The 21628-nt window shown below is 38.8% G+C and overlaps 1 protein-coding gene across 2 annotated transcripts in view; it reads right to left on the bottom strand.

Moving 5' to 3' along the window:
* SNAPC3 (small nuclear RNA activating complex polypeptide 3) overlaps positions 1 to 21628 on the bottom strand; it is a 36899-nt gene that overhangs the window by 8930 nt on the left and 6341 nt on the right. For both annotated transcript variants that reach the window (XM_007176775.2, XM_007176776.2), the window contains exons 3-6: positions 18847 to 18931; positions 10884 to 10988; positions 8925 to 9074; positions 38 to 120 (exon numbers count right to left, since the gene is read on the bottom strand). In XM_007176775.2, coding sequence (XP_007176837.1) covers positions 38 to 120; positions 8925 to 9074; positions 10884 to 10988; positions 18847 to 18931 — 423 coding nt within the window. The remainder of the gene's footprint in view (positions 1 to 37; positions 121 to 8924; positions 9075 to 10883; positions 10989 to 18846; positions 18932 to 21628) is intronic.

The raw sequence follows: 21628 nt of genomic DNA on the forward strand, positions 1-21628 counted from the left end.
AAACAGGAAAGACTTTAGGATTTTTGGAAAGTTATACCTGCTCAAATCTCTGCATTCAGGGTATCTTTTATCATTGTAAAATGTTCCTTCAAAATAAAAGAAGGCTGATTTATATAGGTCCTGAAAGAAAACAGATGGTATTGAGATAAAGTACAGTATTAACAATTATAAAATTGCTCTAAGTATTAATTCCACATTTGTGTGTCATAAAATCACGTTAATATGTTTTACAATAACCTCATGCAACTTCACAGAATCTGTTCAGTTCATTAATTTATTATTTAACAGGAACCTCCTATGTGGGAAGTATTATGTTAAGTTACCAGGGATAAAGATATAAAGACACAATCCTTGATGCTATTTTCAATTTTATCCTTTTGTAGTTTTAATCACTAGGTTTGATTTAAATTTGTATATTGTCCTGAGATTCATGAAAGGAACCCAATTAGAAATGAAATAAACTTTAATATTATTTTATTATATGCATACACGGCAGTGACAGTTATTCTGGATACCAGAACTAAAAACTAAACAAAGCCACATCTTTGATGTTTCCCCAGTGTTAATGACAATGATCATGGAGCTATGTTGTTCTGTCCTTTTTTGTATTTTCAATGGGCTTTTATAAAAATTCCCCCTTTCTGTTTTCAATAACTCTTAGGCAGGCAGAATGTGAATATCTATTCTTATTCAAGCAATCTTGCCCAAAGTACCATAGAACCCTCAGGTTTCAACTTTCAGACTACCAGACTTTCCATCAGAGGGGTGGTCTCTTAATCCTGACCTTGTAACAGAATCATAAAAATACCAAAGACCAAGTCTCACCGCAGATCCATTAAGTGAGAATCTCTGATGATATGACTCAGGCAGCAATATCTCCCCAACCCCCTGAGGAGATTCAGATGTGCAACCAGCGCTGAGAACCACTCTGTTAGACTCGCCCTTGACCATCTGCTTAGAATCAGACCCCTGGGTGAGGGTCAGAAGACCTATGTCTTTCTCCTACACTTACTCCTCAGACCTCAGTTTCCTCACCTGTACAATATCTGCCATGCTATCTTACAGGATTGTGGTGAGAATCAAAAGCAGTTTATGAACTATAAAAGATATATGTTTCAGGCATTAAAATAATATCACCCTAAGATAGCCTAATTTCTCTCCTTCTTCGAAGCTTCGATTTTTCTTTCTTATTTTTCTTCATTCCTCCATTTACAGATCACCTGGCACTGGCGTCAGACACCCTTCTAAGACTGGTTATGCTATTTCTTCTCAGACTACTCAACTGAATCTCCTGACCCTCTGTTTCCCCGTGTAAAATCTGAGTAAAGCCAATACGTTCTTCCCATGTGGTTGCAGAGATGAAAGGATATAACGTACTATAATGCCATGCCTGGCTGCTGTAACACAAAATACACCACTTACTATACTTCTAAACCTTCAAAGAGGTAAGCTAGGGTCCAAAGTAAAGATTCTGAAAGAATCACTACTGCCTTATTTTGGAAACAAAACAAAGAAAGTTTAGTGTATATAAAAATATGTTCATATAGAACTTCATCTTAAGTGATTCAGGCAGTTTAAAACCTTTGGTGTAATTATTAATTAGAAGGGGGACTCTAAAATAACAAAAATCTTTTCATTATATCATTATATAAACGGCTAGAAAAGAAGATGTGAGTAATCTCACTATCAGTTAATTTTCATTTTCAACGGTAACCAGAGATCCTCAACTAACTAGTTTCCCTATTTGTCAGCTGGTTTAGCTGACTAAGTTGCAAGGGAGGGAAATAACCAACTGACGTGGAAAAACTATAAGAAGTATAAGAAGTTACTTCTGTTATTAATCTAATGTAACCTAAAGGTCCACCTATTACTATTTCAAATTTATAAACAAAGTAACTATGGATAACTAGTATGATCATTTGAACAAAGTCATTATCTATATGTCATTTTAAGCATCTAATAATCATGTACTCTCTTGCTATCATTTCAAGTCAGCTGCGTTAGAAGCTCAGCAACATTCCTAAGATTTGCTGTGAGGAAAATAGTAATGGGGGAAAAGAAGTGTCAGAGAAGGCTGGGTAAGAAAATTTTTACAACTTAAATGTATGTTACCATTTTTCCTATATCCAGGCTTTACTTATAATAAGTAACAATAATATGTGTGTCAAGTATTTTCTCAGAGTTCCTCTAAGTAAGACCCTTAAGAGACTACTGACAAAAAGAGATTGACTAATCTGAGCTATGTTAAAAAGATTGATAAATCAGACATTAAAACCCGAAGGACCATTAAAAACAAACAAAAACAAACCTGAGCAGAAAATACTGACACTGATTTTATACATATATTTTAAAAATGTACTTCATTCTTGAACTACTGTAGTCTAAAACAAACATTAGCAAAACATTACATTTTAGACATGGCTTTTAAAAGAGATTTAACTACACTGGCCCAGTTCTCCTAGTCCTCTCACACACCAAATTCATCAAAGAAAGTATTTTGTTCAAATCTTGTTGGCTGGAAATAAGATTCTCATTTCCTCAGCTGCAAGAGCTGCAAGTCACTAATTTGTTCCATGATTACCAGTGAAATACATGCCAAATATCTCCCTGTCAAAAAAACCATTATAACTTAAGGACCTATTTTCAGTTTGTTAGGTGTAACAATGGCATGGGGCAAACAGATGAAATAATTCTGGCAAAATGCTGAGAACTGTAATGGGTACATAAGGGCTCCTTATACTATTCTCTTTTTCATGTGCATGTTTACAATTTTCCAAGGCAAAACTTTAAAAAAAAAAAAAAAAACACTGTAAAATACAAATGCCAATCATTGAAATAAAAATCTTTCCACAGGCCAAACAACTATGAGTTCACCTTTCTAAAACATAGCTTAGAACAAGGAGGCAAATGAAACAGGTTCCTGAACAGGCAAAGATTCCACAAAGCCCATGTACTAGAATCTTGCCGTTAATCACAGCACAGCTCAAGTTTTCACTCAGTGCTTGTTCACCAAATAAATAAAAGGGTAGGGAAAGATGTCTAAAGCCAGGCATAGTACCAACATGGCAAAGAAAGAACGTGGGGCCTTGAAGGCAAGCTGGCAATGGTCTGAATCCAGCCTCTACCACTGCTTACTGAACACAGGTAACTCATGACGATGCTTTGACCCATCTTTTTCTTACCTGTAAAATGGTGATAATTCTTTCCAAAGATACTGTACTATCAACTAGTGTACTATACAACTGGCACACGATAAGTGCTAAATAATCAGAGGATATTATTTTAATACATGGAAGAGGCAGAAACAATGAAACAGCAGATGTATAAACAGGACTATAGGTCATTTAGTCCCCTGCTTAGAAAGCTGCTGAAGGCATGAGCACTGATGTACAAACACAATAAACTAAACAAGTCTGGTTAAAAACACTCTCCAGGATTCCTGGAGCTAAGACTGATTCCCAGATCTGACTCACCACTGTGAGCAGTCATGACATGGTCAGAATAAGGAGGGTGAATTCAGATTTTTCTTCTTAAATTGATCTTATAAACTTATAGCTACACCTTGTTATTCTTTTTTCCCCCACAGGGTGGAGAAACTTTGCAGAAGACTGCTTCTCTTTTAAAAGAAAAGATAAATCTTCTATTTCCTGGTGTGCATACAGCCTTGAGATTCCACTTGTTTCTCTTTAATGTTTACCTTCAAAAGCACCAAGCTGGCAAACCTGAAGAACCCAAATATCTTAAAACCACTTTCAATATAACTCAAAAACTATGCTGGTCTCCATGCCAGTCACCCAAAAGACTGGAATACAGTCAGCCTTGTGGGACAGACAAACATATCAAATAGTATCAGCATATTATTATAAAGCACTATAATGGACAAACGAAATGGGGCCAGAGTGGCAAACAGAGGACAATCAAGAAGAATCTCATATAATAAGTGAGGGAAAGGGCTTCCCACCCATGTTCAAACACTCAGAGGCATAAAAAAGTATGGTACGCTTGTGCCAGATAAATTCATTGTGGCTGAAAGATAAGGTGTAAAAGCAGGGGGTGAGCAATATAGAAAGCTAACTTGAGAATCACCATTACAAAAGGCCTTATATGTCAGCCTAAGGAACTTGGACCACAGGCAACAGAGAACCACTGAGACTTTTAGATTGGAGAATGACAGGATCAATTTAAAAAAAAAATGTTTTCAAAAAGAACGGATTTATTCTTTTAGAGCAGTTTTACGTTTATCATAAAATAGGGAGGTACAGAGGCCTCCCACACACCCCTCCCCCACCACACGCACAGCCTCCCCATTATCAACACCACTCACCACAGTGGTACATTTGCTACCAAGGGGGAACCTAAACTGACACATCATAATCACCCAAAGTCCACAGCTTACTTTACAGTTCACTCCTGGTGTTCGATCTGTCTTTGAAAGACATCTTGAGTGGCAGGTATGGGACAGTCTAAAGGTGGGGAAACCAGTTAAGAAGTCTCTATAATAGTTCCAGGAGAAGATGCTGAGGGCCCAAACTAAAGCATACGGCAGTGGAAAAAAAGAGTCTGGAGCTATTACGGCAGGATAAACAGCAACGGAAAGGGAGAGTTTCATCTGAAGAAAAAGGGAGATGGTAGAATAATGAGTTTAAGACTAACTGAGCTTGAGGTATCTGGGTTCATTTATTCAGCAAAGACTTGGGCACTTCCTCTGTGTCACACATCATCACAGGAATACATCACTGAACAAAACACAGTCCCTGCCCTCATGATTCAAGGGAAGGAAGACAGACAAATATATAACATGATGTTAGGTAGTGATGAGTGTTATTAGCATGTCGGGGAAGAGAATACTAATACAGGGAAAGACCTCTCTGTCGAGGCAACATCTAAAAGAAGAAGAAATGAGGGAGTGAGCCATCTGAATACCTGGTGAAGAACACTCTAGGGTGAAGGAACATAAGATACAAAGGCTCTGAGCAGGACCCTGCTTAGCATACATGAGAAAGAGCAAGAATGGCAGGTTGTTTGAAGGCAACAAGTGACAAAGAGGGTGTTAGTATATGAAGTTGGGAGGCAGACAGGACCAGATAATGGACCACAGTAAGGACTTTGTATTTTATTCTAGATATAAGAGAAAGCCACTATAGACTTTCAAGCTGAAAAGCAACAGGATCTGACTGATACTTTACAGTATCATCTGGCTGGTATAAAGGAGAAACAGAAGTGTGGAAAGGGGCAGGAGGAACAGTCACTAGGCTACTGCAAAAGTCCAGGCAAGAGATGATGATGATTTAACCAGCCTGGTACCTGTGAAGGAGCAGAGACATGGGCAGATCCTAAATATAATTTGAAAGTAGAGCCAAAGCACTTGCTGATGCCTTCAATGTGGGATGAAAAGGAAGCAAAGATGATTCCAAGGTTTTTAGCTTAAGTAACCAGGTGTAGAATGAGTGTATTTACTGAGATGGGAACACTGGGGAAAGTACAGATTTGAGGAAGAAGAGAGAACTAGAGTCTGTTTTTGAAGAAATTAAGTTTGAAATGGCTATTAGACATTCAGTAATTGTCAAGGAGGCAGTTGGAAAAAATAAGTCTGGAGTTCAGAGAAGATGTTGGGATTGGAGATGAAAATCTGGGCTAGGAATCTGGATGAGATCGCCTAGGGAGTATACACAGAGGAGAGGTCTGAGGATTGATTCAAAGGGCTTCATAACATTTACAAGTCAGGAGGATGAGAAGCATCCGGCAGAGGAATTAAAGTCGACAGGAAGAAAATTAGGTGGGTGTAACATCTTTTTTTTTTTAAATAAATAAATTTATTTATTTTTGGCTGCACTGGGTCTTCCTTGCTGCGCATGGGCTTTCTCTAGTTGTCGCGAGCGGGGGCTACCCTTCGTTGCGGTGCGCAGCCTTCTCATTGCGGTGGCTTCTCTTGTCGCGGAGCATGGGCTCTAGGTCCGTGGGCTTCAGTAGTTGTGGCACATGGGCTCAGTAGTTGTGGCTCACAGGCCCTAGAGCGCAGGCTTCAGTAGTTGTGGCACATGGGTTTAGCTGCTCCGCAGCATGTGGGATCTTCCTGGATCAGGGATCGAACCCGTGTCCCCTGCATTGGCAGATAGATTCTTTTTTTTTTTTTTTAAAGGATTCTCTTATTTATTTATTTATTTATCCATTTTTGGCTGTGTTGGGTCTTCGGTTCGTGTGGGGGCCCTCTCCAGTTGCGGCAAGCGGGGGCCACTCTTCATCGCGGTGCGCGGGCCTCTCTCTACCACGGCCCCCCCCGTCGCGGGGCACAGGCTCCAGACGCGCAGGCTCAGCAATTGTGGCTCACGGGCCCAGCCGCTCCGCGGCACGTGGGATCCTCCCAGACCAGGGCTCGAACCCGTGTCCCCTGCACTAGCAGGCAGATTCTCAACCACTGCGCCACCAGGGAAGCCCGGCAGATAGATTCTTAATCACTACGCCACCAGGGAAGTCCCAGGGGGTGTAACATCTTAAAAGCCAAGTAAAGAAAGTGTTTCAAGTAAGAAGGAATATTCAATTGTGTCACATGCTGATGAGAGGTCAAATAAGATGAGAACTAAGTCTATGGTGGCGTTAGTAAAGTGATTTTGGTGGAGTGGTGGTGAATAAAAGTGAGTGTAGGGCTTCCCTGGTGGCGCAGTGGTTGAGAATCTGCCTGCTAATGCGGGAGACACGGGTTCGAGCCCTGGTCTGGGAAGATCCCACATGCCACGGAGCAGCTGGGCCCGTGAGCCACAGCTGCTGAGCCTGCGCGTCTGGAGCCTGTGCCCCGCAACGGGAGGGGCCACGATAGTGAAAGGCCCGCGCACCGCGATGAAGAGCGGTCCCCGCACCGCGATGAAGAGTGGCCCCCACTTGCCGCAACTAGAGAAAGCCCTCGCACGAACCGAAGATCCAGCACAGCCAAAAATAAATAAATAAATAAATAAAATTAAAAAAAAAAAAAAAAAGTGAGTGTAAGACAAAGTGGGGGGAGAAAAAGAGAAACAATGAATTGAGGTACTATTATTAATTTTTCTTATTATTAACTCATTAACTCTTGAGTCAGTTTACTGAGAAGAAAGCAGAAAGATGAGATGCTAGCTAGAGGAAGATAAGGGTCAAGAAGAGGTTTAGAATGGGAGATGGGAGATATTACAGCCCACTTGTGTACTGATGGGACAGCCAACAGAATGGAAAAAACTGATGATGCAGGGAAGAGGGGATAAATACAAGAACAAAGTCCTTGGTTATGCAATGGGGGATGGAATCCAGTAGACACCTACATTGGCTTTTGATAGCAGCAGGTTTAGCCCATCCATTGTAACAGGTGTGAAGGCAGAATTGCATGGGCAAATGGGTAAATGTAGGTAAAAGACAACGGAAAATTCTTTTCTGATAACTTATTTTCTCAGTGAAATTAACAGCAAGGTTTTCAGCTGAAGGTAAGCCACAAGGAAAGGATACTGGCAGTTTCAGAAGGAATAAAACAGTTACCTTGAAAAGTGGCAGAGTATATCGACTATAGAGAGGTAGTAAAAATGCCGGGCAGCACTGAGGCTAAGTGAGAATGCCCAGTGACACTTACAAATAATGGGTTTGGAAACCAAGAGAGAAAGAGATTTACAAAGATTGGAGTACACTTAAAACCATGAAAACTGGGGGGAAAGCCCAGAAGAACAATTTAGAATAAGAATTAAGATGAAACCTAAGTTATAATAACATCTGTATGGCTGGTGATAAAGGAATGAGCAAAAAGAAGAGACTGTGATGGTTCTTGTCCAAACTCTTATCTCCATTCTAGTTGTTCCAACATCTTCTTAGTGATCTACAGGAGATGCTGCCCTTCTTAGGTATGCCAGTAAATCTGAGGTCAAGCTTGCTCTATGATGAAATTCAGAAGGATCAAGGCCCTACTGTTATTGAGTAAGCAATCCCTTCTGGAAACTGTGGGTGGCCAGTCTGCCACTTGGGTCCTTTCTATCCTGATCCAATGAGTATGCAGGGTTTCTCTGTCCTTTTGAGAGCAGCACCCTGGGAAACACCAGCAAGGACCATCACCAGATATTACGTCCCTGTTTGCTTCGATCCTTGAACTAACAGGTTCTTCTATGGGCACTGATGCTCTTGGGTGGACTCCAACGCTTTGCTGGGGGCAGTTTTGACAGACACACTCATACAGAGTTTGAAAGAGAAGAGAGTGAACAGCAAATTCCAATGCTACAGTGAGGTCAAAGTGTATGAACGTGGAACAGAGACCTATTGGTTAGAAAATTAGGTGGTCCTATGACCTTAGAAAGAAGAGTGTACAGAAAATGGTTGAGAAATAAATGGGAGATGAAGAAATCAAAACTGAATATAGCCTCATCTTTAAAAAGGTCTTGATGACAAAAAGAAGGGAAGAGGGACTTCCCTGGTGACACAGTGGTTAAGAATCCACCTGCCAATGCAGGGGACACAGGTTCGAGTCCTGGTCCAGGAAGATCCCACATGCCGCAGAGCAAATAAGCCCATGCGGCACAACTACTGAGCCTGCACTCTAGAGCCCACGAGCCACAACTACTGAGCCCACGTGCCACAACTACTGAAGTCCATGCGGCTAGAGCCCGTCCTAAGCAACAAAAGAGAAGCCACCACAATGAGAAGCCCGCACACTGCAATGAAGAGTGGCGCCCGCTCGCCATAACTGGAGAAAGCCTGCGCGCAGCAACGAAGACCCAACACAGCCAAAAATCAACCAATCAATCAATAAATTAAGAAAAAAAATAGAAGGGAAGAGATGAGCTTGATGGAATGGCATAGAAGAAGAAAGCATTCACCAGAATGTTTATGAGCCTGTTGACCTAAAATCACTATTTCCTTAGCTTATTATTATTATTTCCTCTTGTTTTATGAGTGTTAGAAAAAAAAAAAAATCACCTTACTTTGCTGATGTGCTCAGGGGCTTGGTCAGGAGTATTGCTGAATTCCCCACCAATCTGGAGGTCACTGACACAGCAAATTGAATCCCTCAGTTCCGTGAGCTTTTGACTGCCCAATACCAGCATCGTCTGGTACGGTTTGTGTTCTTTGTGCTACGAGTCAGACAGTAAATAAATCAGTGTTCACTTAGAGACAAAGCAGTTAAACTATAAATCCTGTCATGACCAGATCTAAATTAAGTTACTAGTTTTCTTACTTTAAGTTATTCCCATAATATGGTGTCCTGTGTTTTCTTAGATTCTGCATTTGTCTACTCAGCATCGATTAATTATAGCTCCAAACTAATCGCCAAAGTTGTTTACATCTCCCCTGTGATCCAGAGCCCATACTCTAAAACCATCTCTTTTATCTAACTCTCATATACCAAGCCGATATTTCCCCTGTCCTAAGTCAATCCAGAGCCAGGTACCAGAAACTAGGGACAGCCTGATAGCCCAGAGCCCACTGGAATTATTCAAGATAGCCAATCCTAAACTGTTTACTCTGCCCTGCCATGCCTTTCCCATGGAAACCCAATAAAGGCTGTGGCCTATGCTTTTCCCTTGCCTCCTGACTGATACTGGTGCTTACCCCTGTGGCCCTGCATGATGTGGCATACCCTTTCCCCTCAGGAAATGTAAACAATAAAAATCTTTCAATGGCACTGGCCTCTAGTGCTGTCACTCAGTCACCTCCATAAATTAAAATCCTATGAGTACAATTGAGACACTTGGTGATGTGGTCTGACTGCTCATGTTTGTCCAAAATTCACACATTGGAATCTTAAGACCCAATGTGATGGTGTTAGGAGGTGGGGCCTTTGAGGGTGATTAGGTCATGAGGGTGGAACCCTCATGAATGAGATTAGTGCCCTTATAAAAAAGAAGTATGTAACCCAGAAGAGGACCCTCACTAGATGCTGGCATGCTGATCTCAGACTTCCAGCCTCGAGAACTGTGAGAAACAAGTTTCTGTTGCTTATAAGGTACCCAGTCTGTGCTAGTTTGTTATAGCAGCCAGAATGGACTAATACACTTGGCAATAAAACTTTTTTAGTTTAAGCTAAATTTTATAATCAAGATGCTACTAAAGTGACATTAACATGAAGCACCTTTGGAATATAACTTCACTGTCTTTTAAATTTTCCTGGAAGTTACCTCATTGAAGTCAAGCAATCTATACACTACCCGCATGTTATAAATGCAGAGGTTTGGTTTTATTGGTTTTGTTTTGCTTTGTTTTGATTGTAATTTGAGATCTTAATCAAACAAAGTAATTAGTACTACTTCCCAGATGATTCATAAAAGTCTATTTATTCACAAGTGCAATTTATGTAGAGTAATATTTCAATGAAACCTTATCAGAGTTTATGATACATGTATTTGGAGAATCAAGAATATATACACTCTGGGCTGGGATAGAGTTCTCTTTATTAGAGATTCTTAAGAAATTCCTGGGTACCCCTGACCTGTTAACTTTCTGCATTTTCATCTAAGAATAGCTGTCTTTAGCTAGTTCAATAACTTCCCAAGAATTTTGAATTGGTGAAAAAAAAACCCCACCCCTTTCCTTCACCAGTTTTTCTGCAAAAAAAAAAAAAACAATCCTCAAGAATACATATTTTCAGAATCACTGTGGATTTACATACACTTCCAGTTGCTACTAATACAGAAATCAGGTATACATTCCAACGCTGTAACTGTAATCCTATTACTCAAGAGATAATTTGAAATCTGACCTTATTTACCATATTCCTTATATAAAAAAGAACCCAAGAATATAGACAGAATGTCATATGAGACAGCATATGCTTGCATTTATTTTGGTTCAAATAAGGTTCAAATAATTAAACTTCAAATAATTAAATTCTTTGACAAAAGTCACTCATATTATCTGTGAATCCAAAAGGTTTTACTACTGACCTTATGAAATATAACAGGGTACAAGATATTCACAGATAGGATAAGCTCTCCTTCTTCAATCATGTCTGCTGGATTTTCAGGCTTTTTTCCTATGGCATGTGACTCCTGAAGAAGGAAAACAAGTTAATAAAGACATTAAAATCAGACACTGTGACCCAGATCAGAGGCAGTGTAGAATAAGGGCTATAAGCAAGGGCTTGAGTCAGCCCTGGGTTTGACTCCTAATTCCATTTCAAGAAAATTGTTGAAAACCTCTCTAAGCTTTAGTTTCATCATCTATAAAAAACAGAAAATACTTACTTTACAGAATGGTTGCTGGAAATGTATAATAAAGCATCTAATAAGACATTGGGCACTAAGTGCTTAGCAATTGATGATAAAACAGGAGTATCACCTAACGTTGGTCTAATACTGGCAGTTACTAACACTTTTACATACCTCTTCTCATATTATCATGAAAGCTATTTGACAGATGAAGCTTAGGTTCACCAATTCACCCACGGTAAACCAGAGTTAGAATGCAAATACAAATCTGTTTGACTCTAAAACCCGTTTTTTACTACACTGCCACATCTTTAATCCATCAATACATCACACTCTCTTTTATATGTGCTTAATAACTATAAAATAGAGGCCACCAGGGAGGACTGGCTAAGAAGTAAAGGTGCAAAAGATGTTTTAAAAACAGGTGGTAGAGACACTGTGCAAAAAGGCACAGCAGGAAGCTCCAGGGGATCGGTCCCTCCAGCAGAGCAACCATTAAGATGGAAAGAGACTGGAATCAACTATTTCGGCACTCTGGAACCTGATCAGACACTTGTATCAACCAGGTCAGTGCCTGATGAAGGAGCCAGCTGCTGATCTTTCCTAGGTTAGCAGAGGGTATAAACTAACTACCATGGGCTAAGAACTACCATCATTTAGCCCTGTTGCAGATGTGGAGACAGCAGCCTGTGGTCTTGGAAAAGGTGGCCAACACCAGGACGAGCAGTGGGATCTTGTTCTCCAAAAACTGGGGGTAGTGTGATTTGGTTGGTCTGGCAATGCCCTGAGGGCCTGGTGCAGATACATGCCTTCAGTTTTTTGTTTTTTTTGTTTGTTTGTTTTGGTTTTTTAAATTAATTAATTTATTTATTTATGACTGTGTTGAGTCTTCGTTTCTGTGCGAGGGCTTTCTCTAGTTGCGGCAAGTGGGGGCCACTCTCCATCACGGTGCGCAGGCCTCTCACTATCGCGGCCTCTCCTGTTGCGGAGCACAAGCTCCAGACGCGCAGGCTCAGTTATTGTGGCTCACGGGCCTAGTTGCTCCGCGGCATGTGGGATCTTCCCAGACCAGGGTTCGAACCCGTGTCCCCTGCATTGGCAGGCAGACTCTCAACCACTGCGCCACCAGGGAAACCCCTGACTTCAGTTTTACCAGCAGTGGCTTCCCCCAGCAGCATCCACTGGAAAATTTAAAGACACAGGACCCTTTGTGGAGTCAGACATTTAAGGAAATCTTGGTCAGGTCACTGGCTGACCAAAGTGATAATTAATCAGAAACATCAGTGACCATACGGGCATACCTTGGAGATATCACAGGTTCACCTCCAGACCACCTCAGTAACAAATACTGCAATGAAGTGAATCATATGAATTTTCTGGTTTCCCAATGCACATAAGTTATATTTATACTATACTGTAGTCTATTAAGTGTGCAATAATAGCATTATGTCCCCAAAAACAATGTACAGACCATAATTTAAAACACTTTGTTGCTAAAAAATGCTATCTTCTGAGCCTCAACAAGTTGTACTAATAATGTCAATGTTCACTGATCATAGATCACCAAAATAAATATAATGAAAAAGTTTGAAATATTGTGGGAATTACCAAAATGTGACAGACATCAAGTGAGCAAATGCTGTTGGAAAAATGGTACCAATAGACTTGCTCAATGGAGGGTTACCACAAACCTTCATTTTGTAAAAAAAAACGCAGTATCTGTGAAGCATAATCAAGTAAAGTGCAATAAAATATGGTATGCCTGTACACAACAAGGACTACACGTTGGAAAAATAGTTTGGAAATGTCACAAACAGCTCCAGCTCTCAACAAGTAAAAAACACACTCAGAATGTCTAGTTCTCAACAAAAACTTATAAAATACACAAAGAAACAGGAAAATATTGCCCATTCACAAGAAAAAAAAAGAATTTGACAGAAACTACCATTGAGGAAGCCCAAACACTGAAATTACTAGTCTAAGATGTTAAATCAGCTGTCTTAAACGCACTCAATTAGCTAAAGGAAACCATAAACAAAGAACTAATGGAAATCAGGTTCCTCAATAAGATTAAAAGATGATTTCTCGGGACTTCCCTGGTGGTCCAGTGGGTAAGACTCCACGCTCCCAAGGCAGGGGGCCCGGGTTCGGTCCCTGGTAAGGGAACTAGATCCCACAGGGATGCCGCAACTAAAAAGTCTACATGCCACAACTAAGAGTCCGCATGTTGCAACTAAGAGTCCGCATGCCACAACTAAGACCCGGCACAGCCAAAAATAATAAACAAACAAACAAACAAACATTTTTAAAAAAAAGATGGTTTCTCACCAGTAACCATGGAGACAAGAAGGCAGTGCAATGATATATTTAAAGTCATGAAAAAAAAACAAAACAGTCAACCAAGAATTCTACACCCTGCAAAACTAGCCTTCAGGAATAAAGGAGAAACTAAGCCATTTTCAGATAAACAAAAGCTGAGGGAGTTCATTACCAGTAGACCTGCCCTATAAGAAATGTTAAAGAGAATTCTTCAGCCTGAGATGAAGACACTAGACAGTAACTTGAATCTATAAGAAATAAGGAACATTGGTAAAGGTAAAAACATAAGTAATTATAAAAGTCAGAATTACTGTACTTTTGGTTTGTACCTTCTCTTTTTCCCTATGTGATTTCAAAAGCAAAAGCCTAAAACAATATTTATAAATTATGTTAACAGACACATAATATATAAAGATGTTACCTGTGACAATCACCATATAAAGGAAAGAGACGGAGAGGTATAGGATTATACACACACACACACACACTACTGAAAAAGTTGGTATTACTAAAACTAGGTTGTTCTATGTTTAAGAAGTTAATTTTAATCTGCACGGTAACCACTAAGAAAATAACAACACATACAGAAGGAAAACAGAATGGAATCAAAAGGATACACCACAAAAATTCAGTTAAATACAAACTGAATGGAAGTAATGGAAGAACTGAAGAACAAAAAACATATATGACATACAAATAGCTAAACAGCAGAGGTAAATCCTCATCAGTAATTACTCTAAATGTAAATGGACTAAACTCTCCTATTAAGAAGGCAGAAGATTGGCAGGTTGGATAAAACTAGATCCATCTATGCACTCTCTACAACAGACTCACTTTAGATATGAAGACACAAAGAGACTGAAAGTAAAAGATGGAAAAAGATATTCCATACAAATAGTAACCGAAAGAAAGCTGAGGGGGCTATATTACTGTCAGACAAAATAGACTTTAAGTCAAAGAAAGGTTACAAGAGACAAAGAAGGACATTATATATTGAGAAAAGATACAATCCAGCAAGATACAATACTTATAAACATATGCAGCTAACAGTAGAACTTCACAAGATATAAAGTGAGAACTGAAGAGAAAACAGATGGTTTCTACAATAATACTTGGAGATTTCAATACCTCACTCTCAACAAATAAGTAGAACATCCATATGGAAAATTAATAAGGAGATAGAAGACTTGAACAACACTATAAACCAGTTAGAACTAACAGACATATATAGAACACTCTATCCAACAATAGCAGAATATACATTCTTTTCAAGGGCACAGGGACCATTCTCTAGGACAGACCACCAAGTCTTAATATATTTAAAAAATTAAAATCATTAAAAGTATCATTTCTGGGACTTCCCTGGTGGCGCAGTGGTTAAGAATCCGCCTGCCAATGCAGGGGACACGGGTTTGAGCCCTGGTCCAGGAAGATCCCACATGCCGTGGAGCAAATAAGCCCATGCGGCACAACTACTGAGCCTGCACTCTAGAGCCCACGAGCCACAACTACTGAAGCCCGAGGGCCTAGAGCCTGTGCTCCGCAACAAGAGAAGCCACCGCAATGAAAAGCCCGTGCACCGCAACAAAGAGTAGCCCCCGCTTGCTGCAACTAGAGAAAGCCCGCATGCAGCAACGAAGACCCAACACAGCCAAAAATAAATAAATAAAATAAATAAATTTTTTAAAAAAGTATCATTTCTGATCACAATGGAATGAAACTAGAAATCAGTAACAGGAGGAAAACTGAAAAATTCCATGTAGAAATTAAACAGCATGCTTTTAAACAACCAATGGGTCAAAAAAGAAATCACAAGGGAAATTACAAAATACCTTGAAACAAATGAAAACAAAAACACAACATAAGAAACTTATGGGATGCAGCAAAAGCAGTACAAAGAGGGAAACTTACAGCTCTAAACATCTACATTAGAAAAGAACAATCTCAAACCAATAACCTAAGGAACCAGAAAAAGAAAACTAAACCCAAAGCTAGCAGAAGGAAGGAAATAATCAAAACTAACTCAAGAAGAAACAGAAAATATGAATAGACCTGTAACAAGTAAGAAAATTAAATCAGAAATTAAAAACCTCCTAACAAAGAAAAGCCCAGGACCAGATGGCTTCACTGGTGAATTTATCAATCCTTCCTGAAGTCCTCCAAAAAATCTGAATAGGAGGGAATACTTCCCAACTCATTCTATGAGATCAGCATACTCTGATACCAAAGTCAGACAAAGACACTATGAGAAAACTACAGGCCAACAATCCTTATAAATATAAATATAAAAATTCTCAACAAAATACTAGCAAAACAAGTTCAGCAGCATATAAAAGGGATCACATATCACAACCAAGGGGGATTCATCCTCAGGATGCAAGGGTAGTTCAACAAATGCAAATCAATGTAATATACAACACTAATAGAATGATGGAAAACAACACATCAACTCAATTGATGCAGAAAAAACATTTGACAAAATCCAATACCCTTTCTTGATAAAAACATTAAATAAAATAGGAATCAAAGGGAACTTACTCAATATGATAAAAGTCATATATGAAAAGCCCACAGCTAAACTAATACTCTAATAGTTAAAGATTGATAAGGTTGTACACTTCTGCCACTTCTATTCAACAAAGTACTAGAGAAATTCTAGCCAGAGAAATTAGGGGGAAAAGGAAGGAAGGAAGGAAGGAAGGGAGGAAGGGAGGGAGGGAGGGAGGAAGGAAGGAGGACAGGTCAAGTGAGCAACCAAATTGGAAAAGAATAAAGTTATCTCTGCAGATGACATGCATGATCTTCTACGTAAAAAATCCTAAAGAACTCACACACACAAAAAATCCTGTTAGAGCTAATAAATTTAGCAAAGTTGTAGGATATAAAACCAACACAAAAATCAGTTGTATTTCTATACAATAGCAATGAACAATTTGAAAAGAATATTAAGAAAACAATTCCATTTAAAATAGCAAGGAAAGAAATAAAATACTTAGTAAACAATTTAACAAAGGAGATGAAAGACTTGTACACACAAAAAAACTACAAAATGTTGCTGAACAAAATTAAAGACAACCTAAACAAACTGAAAGACATCTTTTGTTCATGGATTGGAAGACAGTATCATTAAGGTGACAATGCTACCCAAAACAATATAAAGATTTTATGCAATCCCTATCAAAACCTCAATGCTTTTTCTGTTCTTATTACAGAAATAGAAAAACTCATCCTAAAATTCGTATGGAATTTCAAGGGACCATGAATAATGAAAACAATTTTGAAAAAGAACAAAACTGGAAGACTAACATTTCCAAATTTCAAAAATGACCACAAAGCCACAGTAATCAAAACAATGTGGTACCAGGATATGGACAGACATACAGACCAATGAAATAGAATAGAGAACTCAGACATAAACCTTATTTGGTCAACTGACTTTTAATAAAGGTACCAAAACCACTCAATAGGGAAAGGGCAGTCTTTTGTGCTGGGAAAACTGAATATCCACATGCAGAAGAATGAAGTTGAACCTTTCCCTTATACCATACATAAAAATTAACTAGAAATGGATCAACAACTTAAGAGCTAAAACTATAAAACTCTTATAAGAAAACAGGGTAAAATAAAATCTTCATGACGTTGGATTTGGCGATTGTTTCTTAAGTATGACACCAAAAGCACAAATAACGAAAGAAAAAAAACAGATAAATTGTATTTTATCAAATTTTAAAACTTTTGTACATCAAAGGACACTATCAAGAGAGTAAAAAGGCAATCCACAGAATGGAAGAAAATATTTTAAAGTTATACATATGGTAAGCGTCTAGTATCCAGAACATACAAAGAACTCACAACTCCAAAACAAAGAGACAAACAAGCCAATTTAAATACTGGCAAAGGACTCAAAGGACTTGAATAGACCTTTCTCCAAAGAAAGTATACGAATGGCCAAAAAGCACATGAAAAGATGCCCAACATCAATAATCATTAGGGAAATGCAAATCAAAACCATAATGAATACCACTTCGCACCCATTAAGATGGCTATTATCAAAGCCTAGAAAATAACAAATGTTGACAAGAATGTGGAGAAACTGAAACACTCCTGCATTGCTGGTGGGAATATAAAATAATTCAACCCCTGTGGAAAACAGTTTGGTAGTTCCTCAAAATGTTAAACCTAGAATTACCATATGACCAAGCAATTCCACTCCTTGGTATATACTGAAAAGAGCTGAAAATGGACTCAAACAGATACTTGTACACTAATGCTCATTACAGCATTATTTACGATAGCCAAAAGGAAGCAATTACCCAAATGTCCACAACAACAGATGAATGAATAAACAAAATGTGGTATATCCATACAATGGAATATTATTCAGCCATAAAAAGGAATGAAGTTCTCATGCATGCTACCGCATGGAGGAACCATTAAAACATTATAGTAAGTACAACAGGCCAGATACAAAAGGACAAATACTGCATGATTCTACTTATATGAAATATTTATAATCGGCAAATCCACAGAAATGGAAAGTAGAACAGAGGTTACCAGGGGCTGGCGTAAGGGAGAATGGGGAGTTGGTGTTAATGGGTATAGAATTTGTTTGGGATGATGAAAAAGTTCAGAAAATAGTGGTGATGCTTACACAGCATTGTGAATGTACTTAATGCCACTTAAATGAACGTTTAAAATGGTTAAAATGTTAAATTTTATGTTACGTAAATTTTACAATTATAAAAATGAGTGAGAGAGAAAACAGATGCCCTTCTGCACTATTAAGTGCCTAAAACAGCATTTGGCTCATAATAAGTTGTCAAGAACATGTACTGAATGAACCTATCATGTCTACTAACACTTAATTCCTCATTATTCATCATCTTAAATTATTCTGAGGGTTTTAGCTAAGAAATAATGGATTAGAAAAGAATATAGTTAAACCAAAATCAGGAGCAGAACAAAAATATCAGAAAGAGGGTGGTGAAAGGCATGAAATTAGCCTAATACAGAAGGCAAGACCAAAGTAAAAGCAAAAATAAAGGCAGAGATCTGAGAGGAAAATGTGCCATCACTTGAATTTTTTTTCTTTTTTTTTTTTTTTGGCTGCACTGCACGGCTTGCGGGATCTTAGTTCCCCGACCAGGGATCGAATCTGTGCCCTCGGCAGTGAAAGTGGAGTCCTAACCATTGGACTGCCAGGGAACTCCCCATCGCTTGAATTTTATCGGTCTTTTTCTCCTACTAGTTCCCAGTCCCAGTGAAGTTTCTCTAATTTGTTTCCAACTAAGCACATCCAATATAAAGCCATCATACAGTCATCACTAACATCAATGAGAGTTTGTTTCATGGGAAAAGGTAGAAAAGATAAGACTTTTACCATCTCATAAGCAAATGTTTCTTGTCTGCAGACCCGGTCTATCGTTATGGTTTCTTCCCGGTGTTCCAGAAGTCTCTTTCTAACCCTGTTACAAGAAAAATCAAACTTCAACATTCTTTACTGGGGCTTCAAAAATATCTTTAATATTTAGCTTTTTATTCTGAACTAATTTTAGACTTAAAGAAAGGCTGCAAAAATAGTACAAAGAATTCCCTTATATCTCTTACCTGGCTTTCCCTGTTAACATCTTACATGTTCACAGAATAATTATCAAGACCAGGAAATTAACATTAATACAGTATTATTAACTAAAGAACTTTTTTGAATTTCACAAATTTTTAACTTTAGTGCCTCTTTTTTTGGTCCCAGGATCCTATTCAGACACCACATTGCATTTCTTATTTCTCCTTTCCCCTCCAGTCTTTTACAGTTCCTCAGTCTCTGTCTTTTATGACCTTGACACTGTCAAAGAGCCCTAATCAGTGTTTTTATAGAAAGTCCTTCAATTTGGGTTTAATTGCTGTTGCCTCATAATTGGAGTAAGCTTATAAACTTTTGACAAGAATACCACAAGAATGATGTTTTCCTTCTCACTGTATCCTCCTGAAGTTCATAATGTTAATATTAGTATGTCTTATTCCTGTAGATATTTACCTTGGTTAAGCTCCTGTCCGCCAGGTTCCTACACTAGAAAGATATTTTCTTTTCCTTTGTCCCTGATAAGTGTTTCGGGGGAGATACTTTGAGACTATGCAAATCTTGTTTCTCCTCAAACTTTCCTCCAGGAATTTTAGCATTCACCAGTAGATTTTGTCTACAACACTTATTACTGTGGTTTATACCTAACAGTGACTCTCTATTTTCCTCCTTTAACATTTATTCATTGGTATTATGAGGAAGACCTGCCTCTTTCTTCCCATTTATTTATTTTTTTGGTTATTTATATTATTAGTATGAACTCATAAATATTTACTTTATTCTACAGGTTAAAATCTAATACCATTGTTATTCTGTTGCTCAAATTATTCTAGTTTTGGCCACTAAGAGCTCCTTCAAGTTGGCTCTGTTCTTTCAACAAGTCATCATTTTTTTTTTTTTTGTTAAACATTTCCTTACTTTCTGGCACCACAGAAGATGCTCAAGGCTCACCCTGTATTTTCGTGTCTCAGCCCTGGAATCCAACCACTTCTCCTAGGAGCCCTAGTTCCTTCACTGGAGAGAGGTTTAGACACCTGTACCTGAGCACGAGGTGTTCTCATTGTTACTGCAGTCACCACTTCCAGGACTCTCAGCAGAGAGAGGTACGAAACATACATATATATACTAAACCACACATGTACAAATATCTGTGTTTCTGTATTTTTCTGTTTACATATTTTTTAACTTCAATAATGTAGTTTATTTAACCCAATACTCTGTTATATATTTTTAAAGCCATTGAGTTTATACTAATACTTCTAATCCCAAACTAAAATCAGGATTCATTTTAGCCTTCAACCTTTCCTTAACTTTTCTCCACAAGTGAGAAACCCAGCTCCCTTTATCTCTAATCTATTCACTTACACATTCGGTTCTTTAAAAAAACATGGTTTCAGAATTGCTAACCTACACCCCTGTGAAAAACACTAATAATTAGTAGCTCTTTTTGTCTTCAGCCTTGCAACACCGAATCCAAGTACACTTTTATACAGAAATCAGATTAGATCTTTCTTCCTAATTCTCTTCAGTGTTGTTATGCTAGTCATTTGTAACACAAATAGACGCATTTGTTAGTTTTCACATTCTATTTTGGGTCTCCCCCTATATCTTGGCTGGTTTTAATTGTCTGATTACTTTTGGGTTGTGTAAAAGATATGTGAAACACTACTATGATTCTAAGAGAGTTATAAAAAGTATACATATTCAGAGAAGTATCATTCCCTCTTTGTCCCGACCACTAACCTGTACCTATTTCCTCCTTTCTTTCCACCCCTTTCCTACCCACCCACCGCAGGCCACCAATCTCTACAGTTCTGGTTTACCCTCTCCATTTATTTTGTTCAAATACACAGATACCTATGTATTTTCTTATATTCCTTTTTGTGTCAGTCTGAGTTCAATTAGGAGAAAAAAACTAAACAGTAATTTGAACAGAGAAAGCTTAATCTGAAGAATTATTAACTTTTAACAGAGGGCTGGAGTAATGAGGGACTGGCAAGTAAGAAGTAGAGAACGCTAGAGAATACAGGAATAGCAGATACAAGGAACCCTACCCCTTGCGCTAAGAAAGAATACCCAAGGAAGGCTCCCTTTTCTTCCCCCAGGACTGAGAGCCAGACCTTGTTGGAGAGGGAATGGCTGTGACTTGCTGAATGGCAGAGAAGTTGCTAGGGTGCATCAGTGGAACCTGCTGGAAATCTCCCTCAAGGGTGCCAGGAAAAGCTTTTCCAGGGAGGTTTCAAGGGGAGTGGAGTGGCAGGGAAAGCTCTGTGTTACTGACTGCCGGGTACTGCGGGAGCTGCATGCTGGGGAAGCTGTGTGCACTGCAGGACCCTGCTGAGCCAGCACACGGCACCAAGAAGCAGAACTCCTTCCTCATGCAAAGTCTCTCCTGTGCCCTTTACTGACAAAGCTTAATACTGTGCCAGTTGGGAAAGGAAAAATATTTAAAGAGCTGAGACTCATTTTTACAGAGCAGGCAAAAAGGGTACACTTTTAGATGAGAGCCAATAAATTGATACCCAGTGAAACTTCTTTTTTACATGAAGGGTAACGTACGCTTCTGGGCTTTGCTTTTGTCACG

The sequence above is a fragment of the Balaenoptera acutorostrata genome, chromosome 6, assembly GCF_949987535.1.
Source record: "Balaenoptera acutorostrata chromosome 6, mBalAcu1.1, whole genome shotgun sequence".
In the NCBI taxonomy this organism is placed as follows: domain Eukaryota; kingdom Metazoa; phylum Chordata; class Mammalia; order Artiodactyla; family Balaenopteridae; genus Balaenoptera; species Balaenoptera acutorostrata.